At 57.5% G+C, this 13,309-nt stretch overlaps 1 protein-coding gene across 5 annotated transcripts in view; it reads left to right on the top strand.

Moving 5' to 3' along the window:
* Window positions 1-13,309, top strand: part of LOC139414767 (tyrosine-protein kinase RYK-like) — a 146,765-nt gene that overhangs the window by 97,967 nt on the left and 35,489 nt on the right. For 3 of the 5 annotated variants that reach the window (XR_011634910.1, XR_011634909.1, XM_071162435.1), the window contains exon 8: window positions 5,600-5,683. The exons of the other annotated variants lie outside the window; for them this stretch is intronic. Coding sequence is in view for 1 of the 3 variants with exons in the window: in XM_071162435.1 (XP_071018536.1) it covers window positions 5,600-5,683 (84 nt within the window). In the remaining 2 variants the exon portion in view is untranslated. The remainder of the gene's footprint in view (window positions 1-5,599; window positions 5,684-13,309) is intronic. 5 annotated transcript variants of the gene reach the window in all.

The raw sequence follows: 13,309 nt of genomic DNA, 5'->3' as shown, positions 1-13,309 counted from the left end.
GTGGTAGAGAGGCAGCGGATCCAGGGTACTGGTGGTAGAGAGGCAGCGGATCCAGGGTACTGGTGGTAGAGAGGGAGGGGCTGATCCAGGGTACTGGTGGTAGAGAGGCAGCTGATCCAGGGTACTGGTGGTAGAGAGGCAGCTGATCCAGGGTACTGGTGGTAGAGAGGCAGCTGATCCAGGGTACTGGTGGTAGAGAGGGAGGGGCTGATCCAGGGTACTGGTGGTAGAGAGGGAGGGGCTGATCCAGGGTACTGGTGGTAGAGAGGGAGGGGCTGATCCAGGGTACTGGTGGTAGAGAGGCAGCTGATCCAGGGTACTGGTGGTAGAGAGGCAGCTGATCCAGGGTACTGGTGCTAGAGAGGGGGCTGATCCAGGGTACTGGTGGTAGAGAGGGAGGGGCTGATCCAGGGTACTGGTGGTAGAGAGGCGGCTGATCCAGGGTACTGGTGGTAGAGAGGCGGCTGATCCAGGGTACTGGTGGTAGAGAGGGGGCTGATCCAGGGTACTGGTGGTAGAGAGGGAGGGGCTGATCCAAGGTACTGGTGGTAGAGAGGCAGCTGATCCAGGGTACTGGTGGTAGAGAGGCAGGGTCTGATCCAGGTTACTGGTGGTAGAGAGGGAGGGTCTGATCCAGGGTACTGGTGGTAGAGAGGGAGGGTCTGATCCAGGGTACTGGTGGTGGAGAGGCAGCTGATCCAGGGTACTGGTGGTAGAGAGGGGGCTGATCCAGGGTACTGGTGATAGAGAGGGGGCTGATCCAGGGTACTGGTGGTAGAGAGGGGGCTGATTCAGGGTACTGGTGGTAGAGTGGGTGCTGATCCAGGGTACTGGTGGTAGAGAGGGGGCTGATTCAGGGTACTGGTGGTAGAGTGGGTGCTGATCCAGGGTACTGGTGGTAGAGAGGCGGCTGATCCAGGGTACAGCTGATCCAGGGTACTGGTGGTAGAGAGGCAGCTGATCCAGGGTACTGGTGGTAGAGAGGCAGCTGATCCAGGGTACTGGTGGTAGAGAGGCAGGGTCTGATCCAGGTTACTGGTGGTAGAGAGGGAGGGTCTGATCCAGGGTACTGGTGGTAGAGAGGGAGGGTCTTATCCAGGGTACTGGTGGTAGAGAGGGAGGGTCTGATCCAGGGTACTGGTGGTAGAGAGGCAGCTGATCCAGGGTACTGGTGGTGGAGAGGCAGCTGATCCAGGGTACTGGTGGTAGAGAGGGGGCTGATCCAGGGTACTGGTGATAGAGAGGGGGCTGATACTGGTACTGGTGGTAGAGAGGGTGCTGATCCAGGGTACTGGTGGTTGAGAGGGGGCTGATCTAGGGTACTGGTGGTAGAGAGGCGGCTGATCCAGGGTACTGGTGGTAGAGAGGCAGCTGATCCAGGGTACTGGTGGTAGGGTACTGGTGGTATGGTGGTAGAGAGGCAACTGATCCAGGGTACTGTACTGGTGGTAGGGTACTGGTGGTAGGGGGCTGATCCAGGGTACTGGTGGTAGAGAGGCGGCTGATCCAGGGTACTGGTGGTAGAGAGGGTGCTGATCCAGGGTACTGGTGGTAGAGAGGGGGCTGATCCAGAGTACTGGTGGTAGAGAGGGTGCTGATCCAGGGTACTGGTGGTTGAGAGGGGGCTGATCTAGGGTACTGGTGGTAGAGAGGCGGCTGATCCAGGGTACTGGTGGTAGAGAGGCAGCTGATCCAGGGTACTGGTGGTAGAGAGGGAGGGGCTGATCCAGGGTACTGGTGGTAGAGAGGGAGGGGCTGATCCAGGGTACTGGTGGTAGAGAGGCAACTGATCCAGGGTACTGGTGGTAGAGAGGCAGCTGATCCAGGGTACTGGTGGTAGAGAGGGGGCTGATCCAGGGTACTGGTAGTAGAGAGGCAGCGGATCCAGGGTACTGGTGGTAGAGAGGGAGGGGCTGATCCAGGGTACTGGTGGTAGAGAGGCAGCTGATCCAGGGTACTGGTGGTAGAGAGGCAGCTGATCCAGGGTACTGGTGGTAGAGAGGCGGCTGATCCAGGGTACTGGTGGTAGAGAGGGGGCTGATCCAGGGTACTGGTGGTAGAGAGGGGGCTGATCCAGGGTACTGGTGGTAGAGAGGCAGCTGATCCAGGGTACTGGTGGTAGAGAGGCAGCTGATCCAGGGTACTGGTGGTAGAGAGGCAGGGTCTGATCCAGGTTACTGGTGGTAGAGAGGGAGGGTCTGATCCAGGGTACTGGTGGTAGAGAGGCAGCTGATCCAGGGTACTGGTGGTAGAGAGGGGGCTGATCCAGGGTACTGGTGGTGGAGAGGCAGCTGATCCAGGGTACTGGTGGTAGAGAGGGGGCTGATCCAGGGTACTGGTGGTAGAGAGGGGGCTGATCCAGGGTACTGGTGGTAGAGAGGCAGCTGATACAGGGTACTGGTGGTAGAGAGGGGGCTGATCCAGGGTACTGGTGGTAGAGAGGCAGCTGATCCAGGGTACTGGTGGTAGAGAGGGTGCTGATCCAGGGTACTGGTGGTAGAGAGGGTGCTGATCCAGGGTACTGGTGGTAGAGAGGGGGCTTATCCAGGGTACTGGTATTAGAGAGGGGGCTGATCTAGGGTACTGGTGGTAGAGAGGGGGCTGATCCAGGGTACTGGTGGTAGAGAGGCAGCTGATCCAGGGTACTGGTGGTAGAGAGGCAGCTGATCCAGGGTACTGGTGGTAGAGAGGGAGGGGCTGATCCATGGTACTGGTGGTAGACAGGGAGGGGCTGATCCAGGGTACTGGTGGTAGAGAGGGGGGAGGCTGATCCAGGGTACTGGTGGTAGATAGGCAGCTGATCCAGGGTACTGGTGGTAGAGGGGGGGACTGATCCAGGGTACTGGTGGTAAAGGGGGGGCTGATCCAGGGTACTGGTGGTAGAGGGGGGGCTTATCCAGGGTACTGGTGGTAGAGAGGGAGGGCTGATCCAGGGTACTGGTGGTAGAGAGGTTGCTGATCCAGGGTACTGGTGGTAGAGAGGGGGGGATGATCCAGGGTACTGGTGGTAGAGAGGGTGCTGATCCAGGGTACTGGTGGTAGAGAGGCAGCTGATCCAGGGTACTGGTGGTAGAGAGGCGGCTGATCCAGGGTACTGGTGGTAGAGAGGGGGCTGATCTAGGGTACTGGTGGTAGAGAGGGGGCTGATCTAGGGTACTGGTGGTAGAGAGGGTGCTGATCCAGGGTACTGGTGGTAGAGAGGGGGCTGATCCAGGGTACTGGTGGTAGAGAGGGTGCTGATCCAGGGTACTGGTGGTAGAGAGGGTGCTGATCCAGGGTACTGGTGGTAGAGAGGGGGCTGATCCAGGGTACTGGTGGTAGAGAGGGTGCTGATCCAGGGTACTGGTGGTAGAGAGGGGGCTGATCCAGGGTACTGGTGGTAGAGAGGGGGCTGATCCAGGGTACTGGTGGTAGAGAGAGCTGATCCAGGGTACTGGTGGTAGAGAGGGTGCTGATCCAGGGTACTGGTGGGTAAATGTATTGCCCAATAGGAGAGTTGACCGAGTCACTTTTCAACACACATTGGGGATGATTGAAAAACCTACCTACTTCAAAAGTTTATTAACTTTTTGGGGTTTCGATGGAGTATTATTTCACCATTATTTTCCACTTTAATCCATAAATGTCTATCCACACCACCATTTCCATTCATTCTATTAGACCATAGGTATCAAACTCGTTCTATAGAGGGCCGAGTGTCTGCAGTTCTTTGGTTTTTCCTTTGAATTAAGACCTAGACGACCAGGTGAGGGGTTCCTTACTGAGACCTAGACGACCAGGTGAGGGGTTCCTTACTGAGACCTAGACGACCAGGTGAGGGGTTCCTTACTGAGACCTAGACGACCAGGTGAGGGGTTCCTTACTGAGACCTAGACGACCAGGTGAGGAGAGTTCCTTACTGAGACCTAGACGACCTGGTGAGGAGAGTTCCTTACTGAGACCTAGACAACCAGGTGAGGAGAGTTCCTTACTGAGACCTAGACGACCAGGTGAGGAGAGTTCCTTACTGAGACCTAGATGACCAGGTGAGGAGAGTTCCTTACTGAGACCTAGACGACCAGGTGAGGAGAGTTCCTTACTGAGACCTAGACGACCAGGTGAGGAGAGTTCCTTACTGAGACCTAGACGACCAGGTGAGGAGAGTTCCTTACTGAGACCTAGACGACCAGGTGAGGAGAGTTCCTTACTGAGACCTAGACGACCAGGTGAGGAGAGTTCCTTACTGAGACCTAGACGACCAGGTGAGGAGAGTTCCTTACTGAGACCTAGACGACCAGGTGAGGAGAGTTCCTTACTGAGACCTAGACGACCAGGTGAGGAGAGTTCCTTACTGAGACCTAGACGACCAGGTGAGGAGAGTTCCTTACTGAGACCTAGACGACCAGGTGAGGGGAGATCCTTACTGAGACCTAGACGACCAGGTGAGGGGAGTTCCTTACTGAGACCTAGACGACCAGGTGAGGGGAGTTCCTTACTGAGACCTAGACGACCAGGTGAGGGGAGATCCTTACTGAGACCTAGACGACCAGGTGAGGGGAGTTCCTTACTGAGCCCTAGACGACCAGGTGAGGGGAGTTCCTTACTGAGACCTAGACGACCAGGTGAGGGGAGTTCCTTACTGAGACCTAGACGACCAGGTGAGGGGAGTTCCTTACTGAGACCTAGACGACCAGGTGAGGGGAGATCCTTACTGAGACCTAGACGACCAGGTGAGGGGAGTTCCTTACTGAGCCCTAGACGATCATGTGAGGGGAGTTCCTTACTAAGACCTAGACGACCAGGTGAGGGGAGTTCCTTACTAAGACCTAGATGACCAGGTGAGGGGAGTTCCTTACTGAGACCTAGACGACCAGGTGAGGGGAGTTCCTTACTGAGACCTAGACGACCAGGTGAGGGGAGTTCCTTACTAAGACCTAGACGACCAGGTGAGGGGAGTTCCTTACTAAGACACAGACGACCAGGTGAGCGGAGTTATTTATTAATTAGTGACCTTAATTCATCAGTCAAGTACAAGGGAGGAGTGAAAACCCTCAGATACTCTACCCTCCGTGGAATGAGGTTAACACGTGTATCAGACTGTCTTACACTGTGGTGTAAGACCTAGACGACCAGGTGTGTTAGTTGTATGTACACTGTGGCCATCTTGTGGCTGTGTCCTCATACTGCACATCATTTTATTGTGGCTGCTGCTTCAATGATTCCATTCACCACCAGCCATTAACCCAGCCCCTTATTCACCTCAATCTCTCTGTCTCCTTCTCTCTCCAACCCTCCTTTCTCTCCCTCCCTTTCTCACCCTCTCCGTCCGTCTGTCCCTCCCTCTCTCTCGCTCTCCAACCCTTCCTCTCTCCCTCTCTCTCTCTCTGACCCTTCCTCTCTCTCTACCTCCCTCTCTCTCTCATCCTCTGTCCGTCCCTCCCTCTCTCTCTCCAACCCTTCCTCTCTCCCTACCTCCCTCTCTCTCTCATCCTCCGTCCGTCCCTCCCTCTCTCTCTCCAACCCTTCCTCTCTCCCTATCTCCCTCTCTCTCATCCTCCGTCCGTCCCTCCCTCTCTCTCTCTCTCGCCCTCCCTCTATCCCCCTGTCCTCTCACCATCAGACCATCACCCTGGCACTGCACCCATTCTCCAGCTTGCTGCCGCCACCTTCCCAAATCCTGGTGCCCCCGTCCATGAAACCAGAAGTAAGTCCACGTGTGGTCCATTCCAGTCTTATCATGGTCCACCTGTTCTCCTGCTACATACCTGCTCACCTGCTACATACCTGTTCACCTGCTACGTACCTGTTCTCCTGCTACGTACCTGTTCACCTGCTACATACCTGCTCACCTGCTACATACCTGTTCACCTGCTACATACCTGCTCACCTGCTACATACCTGTTCACCTGCTACTAACCACCTCACTCATTCATTCCCATGTTGATCTGTCATCTAGTCACGCTGTAGACCTACTTCCACAGTGACTGAGTGGACTGGGTAGCTAGTCCATCCCACATGACTAAATGAACTGGGTAGCTAGTCCAGCTACATGACTAAGCGAACTGGGTAGCTAGTCCAGCTACATGACTAAGCGAACTGGGTAGCTAGTCCAGCTACATGACTAAATGAACTGGGTAGCTAGTCCAGCTACATGACTAAGCGAACTGGGTAGCTAGTCCATCCCACATGACTAAATGAACTGGGTAGCTAGTCCAGCCCACATGACTAAATGAACTGGGTAGCTACTCCATCCCACATGACTAAATGAACTAGGTAGCTAGTCCAGCCCACATGACTAAATGAACTAGGTAGCTAGTCTAGCTACATGACTGGGTAGCTAGTCAAGCCCACATGACTAAATGAACTGGGTAGCTAGTCCAGCTACATGACTGAGTGAACTGGGTAGCTAGTCCATCCCACATGACCGATGCTGTTATTCGCTGCGTACAGTCAATTCACTAACAGTGCTTAGCTTTTCTACCTTTCGGCACGTGTGTTTGATTGAATCAATCTTGCTGTGCAGTTTCTCTCTCTCTCACAGACAGACCGGTGTTCCAACGTTTTGTGCAGTTTAGTGTTCTCCGTTTTCCCACTAGGGGGCAGCAACTCTTTGTATAATACTAAAGGCCTACTGTCTGCTCACACCAACACCTATATCTCAGAATACATGACAGAAAATATGCTACTTATGGTTTTCTCTATTCTATATTTACGTTATAATAATACATTTAATTTGTATAGCGCTTTTCATTAGTCATCTCAAAAATCTACTGTCGTTGTCAGAGCCTGGAGGTGTGTTGGGTCGTTGTCAGAGCCTGGAGGTGTGTTGGGTCATTGTCAGAGCCTGGAGGTGTGTTGGATCGTTGTCAGAGCCTGGAGGTGTGTTGGGTCATTGTCAGAGCCTGGAGGTGTGTTGGGTCGTTGTCAGAGCCTGGAGGTGTGTTGGGTCATTGTCAGAGCCTGGAGGTGTGTTGGGTCATTGTCAGAGCCTGGAGGTGTGTTGGGTCGTTGTCAGAGCCTGGAGGTGTGTTGGGTCGTTGTCAGAGCCTTGAGGTGTGTTGGGTCATTGTCAGAGCCTGGAGGTGTGTTGGGTCATTGTCAGAGCCTGGAGGTGTGTTGGGTCATTGTCAGAGCCTGGAGGTGTGTTGGGTCATTGTCAGAGCCTGGAGGTGTGTTGGGTCATTGTCAGAGCCTGGAGGTGTGTTGGGTCATTGTCAGAGCCTGGAGGTGTGTTGGGTCGTTGTCATAGCCTGGAGGTGTGTTGGGTCATTGTCAGAGCCTGGAGGTGTGTTGGGTCATTGTCAGAGCCTGGTGGTGTGTTGGGTCGTTGTCAGAGCCTGGAGGTGTGTTGGGTCGTTACAGAGCCTGGAGGTGTGTTGGGTCGTTGTCAGAGCCTGGAGGTGTGTTGGGTCGTTGTCAGAGCCTGGAGGTGTGTTGGGTCGTTGTCAGAGCCTGGAGGTGTGTTGGGTCATTGTCAGAGCCTGGAGGTGTGTTGGATCATTGTCATAGCCTGGAGGTGTGTTGGGTCATTATCAGAGCCTGGAGGTGTGTTGGGTCATTGTCAGAGCCTGGAGGTGTGTTGGGTCATTGTCATAGCCTGGAGGTGTGTTGGGTCATTGTCAGAGCCTGGAGGTGTGTTGGGTCATTGTCAGAGCCTGGAGGTGTGTTGGGTCGTTGTCAGAGCCTGGAGGTGTGTTGGGTCGTTGTCAGAGCCTGGAGGTGTGTTGGGTCGTTGTCAGAGCCTGGAGGTGTGTTGGGTCGTTGTCAGAGCCTGGAGGTGTGTTGGGTCATTGTCAGAGCCTGGAGGTGTGTTGGGTCATTGTCAGAGCCTGGAGGTGTGTTGGGTCGTTGTCAGAGCCTGGAGGTGTGTTGGGTCGTTGTCAGAGCCTGGAGGTGTGTTGGGTCATTGTCAGAGCCTGGAGGTGTGTTGGATCGTTGTCAGAGCCTGGAGGTGTGTTGGGTCATTGTCAGAGCCTGGAGGTGTGTTGGGTCGTTGTCAGAGCCTGGAGGTGTGTTGGGTCATTGTCAGAGCCTGGAGGTGTGTTGGGTCATTGTCAGAGCCTGGAGGTGTGTTGGGTCGTTGTCAGAGCCTGGAGGTGTGTTGGGTCGTTGTCAGAGCCTTGAGGTGTGTTGGGTCATTGTCAGAGCCTGGAGGTGTGTTGGGTCATTGTCAGAGCCTGGAGGTGTGTTGGGTCATTGTCAGAGCCTGGAGGTGTGTTGGGTCATTGTCAGAGCCTGGAGGTGTGTTGGGTCATTGTCAGAGCCTGGAGGTGTGTTGGGTCATTGTCAGAGCCTGGAGGTGTGTTGGGTCATTGTCAGAGCCTGGAGGTGTGTTGGGTCGTTGTCAGAGCCTGGAGATGTGTTGGGTCGTTGTCATAGCCTGGAGGTGTGTTGGGTCATTGTCTTGTTGGAAAACAAATGATTGTCCCACTAAGCACAACATGCTGCTAGCCATGCTGGTAGCCATGCTGGTGGCCATGCTGGTAGCCATGCTGGTAGCCATGCTGGTGGCCATGCTGGTAGCCATGCTGGTAGCCATGCTGGTGGCCATGCTGGTAGCCATGCTGGTGGCCATGCTGGTAGCCATGCTGGTGGCCATGCTGGTGGCCATGCTGCTAGCCATGCTGGTAGCCATGCTGGTGGCCATGCTGGTGGCCATGCTGGTGGCCATGCTGGTAGCCATGCTGCTAGCCATGCTGCTAGCCATGCTGCTGGCCATGCTGCTGGCCATGCTGGTGGCCATGCTGGTGGCCATGCTGGTAGCCTTGCTGGTGGCCATGCTGGTAGCCATGCTGGTAGCCATGCTGGTAGCCATGCTGCTAGCCATGCTGGTGGCCATGCTGGTAGCCATGCTGGTAGCCATGCTGCTGGCCATGCTGGTGGCCATGCTGGTGGCCATGCTGGTAGCCATGCTGCTGGCCATGCTGGTGGCCATGCTGGTGGCCATGCTGGTGGCCATGCTGCTGGCCATGCTGGTGGCCATGCTGGTGGCCATGCTGCTAGCCATGCTGCCGGCCATGCTGCTGGCCATGCTGGTGGCCATGCTGCTAGCCATGCTGGTGGCCATGCTGCTAGCCATGCTGGTGGCCATGCTGCTAGCCATGCTGGTGGCCATGCTGGTGGCCATGCTGGTAGCCATGCTGGTAGCCATGCTGGTAGCCATGCTGGTAGCCATGCTGCTAGCCATGCTGGTAGCCATGCTGGTGGCCATGCTGGTGGCCATGCTGCTAGCCATGCTGCTAGCCATGCTGCTAGCCATGCTGCCAGCCATGCTGGTAGCCATGCTGCTAGCCATGCTGCTAGCCATGCTGCTAGCCATGCTGGTAGCCATGCTGCTAGCCATGCTGGTAGCCATGCTGGTGGCCATGCTGGTGGCCATGCTGGTAGCCATGCTGGTGGCCATGCTGGTGGCCATGCTGCTAGCCATGCTGCCAGCCATGCTGCCAGCCATGCTGCTAGCCATGCTGCCAGCCATGCTGCCAGCCATGCTGGTGGCCATGCTGGTGGCCATGCTGCTGGCCATGCTGGTGGCCATGCTGGTGGCCATGCTGGTGGCCATGCTGCTGGCCATGCTGGTGGCCATGCTGGTGGCCATGCTGCTAGCCATGCTGGTGGCCATGCTGGTGGCCATGCTGGTAGCCATGCTGCTGGCCATGCTGGTAGCCATGCTGGTGGCCATGCTGGTAGCCATGCTGGTAGCCATGCTGGTGGCCATGCTGGTAGCCATGCTGGTGGCCATGCTGGTAGCCATGCTGGTAGCCATGCTGGTTGCCATGCTGGTGGCCATGCTGCTGGCCATGCTGGTGGCCATGCTGGTGGCCATGCTGCTAGCCATGCTGGTGGCCATGCTGGTAGCCATGCTGCTGGCCATGCTGCTGGCCATGCTGGTTGCCATGCTGGTGGCCATGCTGGTAGCCATGCTGGTGGCCATGCTGGTAGCCATGCTGGTGGCCATGCTGGTAGCCATGCTGCTGGCCATGCTGGTGGCCATGCTGGTGGCCATGCTGCTAGCCATGCTGGTGGCCATGCTGGTGGCCATGCTGGTGGCAATGCTGCTAGCCATGCTGCTAGCCATGCTGGTAGCCATGCAGGTGGCCATGCTGCTGGCCATGCTGGTGGCCATGCTGGTGGCCATGCTGGTAGCCATGCTGCTGGCCATGCTGGTGGCCATGCTGGTGGCCATGCTGCTAGCCATGCTGGTGGCCATGCTGCTAGCCATGCTGCTAGCCATGCTGGTAGCCATGCTGCCAGCCATGCTGGTAGCCATGCTGCTAGCCATGCTGCTAGCCATGCTGGTAGCCATGCTGGTAGCCATGCTGCTAGCCATGCTGGTAGCCATGCTGGTGGCCATGCTGGTGGCCATGCTGGTAGCCATGCTGGTGGCCATGCTGGTGGCCATGCTGCTAGCCATGCTGCCAGCCATGCTGCCAGCCATGCTGCTAGCCATGCTGCCAGCCATGCTGCCAGCCATGCTGGTGGCCATGCTGCCGGCCATGCTGGTGGCCATGCTGGTGGCCATGCTGGTGGCCATGCTGCTGGCCATGCTGGTGGCCATGCTGGTGGCCATGCTGGTGGCCATGCTGCTGGCCATGCTGGTGGCCATGCTGGTGGCCATGCTGCTAGCCATGCTGGTGGCCATGCTGGTGGCCATGCTGGTAGCCATGCTGCTGGCCATGCTGGTAGCCATGCTGGTGGCCATGCTGGTGGCCATGCTGGTAGCCATGCTGGTGGCCATGCTGGTAGCCATGCTGGTGGCCATGCTGGTAGCCATGCTGGTAGCCATGCTGGTTGCCATGCTGGTGGCCATGCTGCTGGCCATGCTGGTTGCCATGCTGGTGGCCATGCTGGTAGCCATGCTGGTGGCCATGCTGGTAGCCATGCTGGTGGCCATGCTGGTAGCCATGCTGGTAGCCATGCTGGTGGCCATGCTGGTGGCCATGCTGGTGGCCATGCTGCTGGCCATGCTGCTAGCCATGCTGGTAGCCATGCAGGTGGCCATGCTGCTGGCCATGCTGGTGGCCATGCTGGTGGCCATGCTGGTAGCCATGCTGCTGGCCATGCTGGTGGCCATGCTGCTAGCCATGCTGGTGGCCATGCTGCTAGCCATGCTGGTGGCCATGCTGGTGGCCATGCTGGTAGCCATGCTGCTGGCCATGCTGGTAGCCATGCTGGTGGCCATGCTGCTGGCCATGCTGGTGGCCATGCTGGTGGCCATGCTGCCAGCCATGCTGCCAGCCATGCTGCTGGCCATGCTGGTGGCCATGCTGCTAGCCATGCTGCTAGCCATGCTGGTGGCCATGTTGGTGGCCATGCTGGTGGCCATGCTGGTAGCCATGCTGGTGGCCATGCTGGTGGCCATGCTGCTAGCCATGCTGCTAGCCATGCTGGTAGCCATGCTGCCAGCCATGCTGGTAGCCATGCTGGTAGCCATGCTGCTAGCCATGCTGGTAGCCATGCTGGTGGCCATGCTGGTGGCCATGCTGGTAGCCATGCTGGTGGCCATGCTGGTGGCCATGCTGCTAGCCATGCTGCCAGCCATGCTGCCAGCCATGCTGCTAGCCATGCTGCCAGCCATGCTGCCAGCCATGCTGGTAGCCATGCTGGTGGCCATGCTGCTGGCCATGCTGGTGGCCATGCTGGTGGCCATGCTGCTGGCCATGCTGGTGGCCATGCTGCCAGCCATGCTGCCAGCCATGCTGCTGGCCATGCTGGTGGCCATGCTGCTAGCCATGCTGCTAGCCATGCTGGTGGCCATGTTGGTGGCCATGCTGGTGGCCATGCTGGTAGCCATGCTGGTGGCCATGCTGCTAGCCATGCTGCTAGCCATGCTGGTAGCCATGCTGCCAGCCATGCTGGTAGCCATGCTGGTAGCCATGCTGCTAGCCATGCTGGTAGCCATGCTGCTAGCCATGCTGGTAGCCATGCTGGTGGCCATGCTGGTGGCCATGCTGGTGGCCATGCTGGTAGCCATGCTGGTGGCCATGCTGGTGGCCATGCTGCTAGCCATGCTGCCAGCCATGCTGCCAGCCATGCTGCTAGCCATGCTGCCAGCCATGCTGCCAGCCATGCTGGTAGCCATGCTGGTGGCCATGCTGCTGGCCATGCTGGTGGCCATGCTGGTGGCCATGCTGCTGGCCATGCTGGTGGCCATGCTGGTGGCCATGCTGCTAGCCATGCTGGTGGCCATGCTGGTGGCCATGCTGGTAGCCATGCTGCTGGCCATGCTGGTGGCCATGCTGGTAGCCATGCTGGTGGCCATGCTGGTAGCCATGCTGGTGGCCATGCTGGTGGCCATGCTGGTAGCCATGCTGGTAGCCATGCTGGTAGCCATGCTGGTAGCCATGCTGCTGGCCATGCTGGTGGCCATGCTGGTGGCCATGCTGCTGGCCATGCTGGTGGCCATGCTGGTAGCCATGCTGCTGGCCATGCTGCTGGCCATGCTGGTGGCCATGCTGGTGGCCATGCTGGTGGCCATGCTGGTAGCCATGCTGGTGGCCATGCTGGTAGCCATGCTGGTAGCCATGCTGGTGGCCATGCTGGTGGCCATGCTGCTAGCCATGCTGCTAGCCATGCTGGTAGCCATGCTGGTGGCCATGCTGCTGGCCATGCTGGTGGCCATGCTGGTGGCCATGCTGGTAGCCATGCTGCTGGCCATGCTGGTGGCCATGCTGGTGGCCATGCTGCTAGCCATGCTGGTGGCCATGCTGGTGGCCATGCTGGTAGCCATGCTGCTGGCCATGCTGGTAGCCATGCTGGTGGCCATGCTGGTGGCCATGCTGGTGGCCATGCTGCTAGCCATGCTGCCAGCCATGCTGCTAGCCATGCTGGTGGCCATGCTGCTGGCCATGCTGGTGGCCATGCTGGTGGCCATGCTGGTAGCCATGCTGGTGGCCATGCTGGTGGCCATGCTGGTAGCCATGCTGGTAGCCATGCTGCTGGCCATGCTGGTGGCCATGCTGGTGGCCATGCTGCTGGCCATGCTGCTGGCCATGCTGGTGGCCATGCTGGTAGCCATGCTGGTAGCCATGCTGGTGGCCATGCTGGTGGCCATGCTGGTGGCCATACTGGTGGCCATGCTGGTAGCCATGCTGCTAGCCATGCTGGTAGCCATGCTGGTTAAGTGTGCCTTGAATTCTAAATAAATCACAGACAGTGTCACCAGCAAAGCACCATCACACCACCTCCTCCATGCTTCACGGTAGGAACCACACATTCAGAGAGCATCCGTTCACCTTCTCTCCGTCTCACAAAGACATGGCGGTTGGAACCAAAAATCTCAAATTTGGACTCATGAGACAGATTTCCAGCAGTCTAATGTCCATTGTTCATG

This window comes from Oncorhynchus clarkii, chromosome 1, assembly GCF_045791955.1.
Source record: "Oncorhynchus clarkii lewisi isolate Uvic-CL-2024 chromosome 1, UVic_Ocla_1.0, whole genome shotgun sequence".
Lineage (NCBI taxonomy): Eukaryota > Metazoa > Chordata > Actinopteri > Salmoniformes > Salmonidae > Oncorhynchus > Oncorhynchus clarkii.
This window is presented reverse-complemented; position numbering and strand designations above follow the sequence as displayed.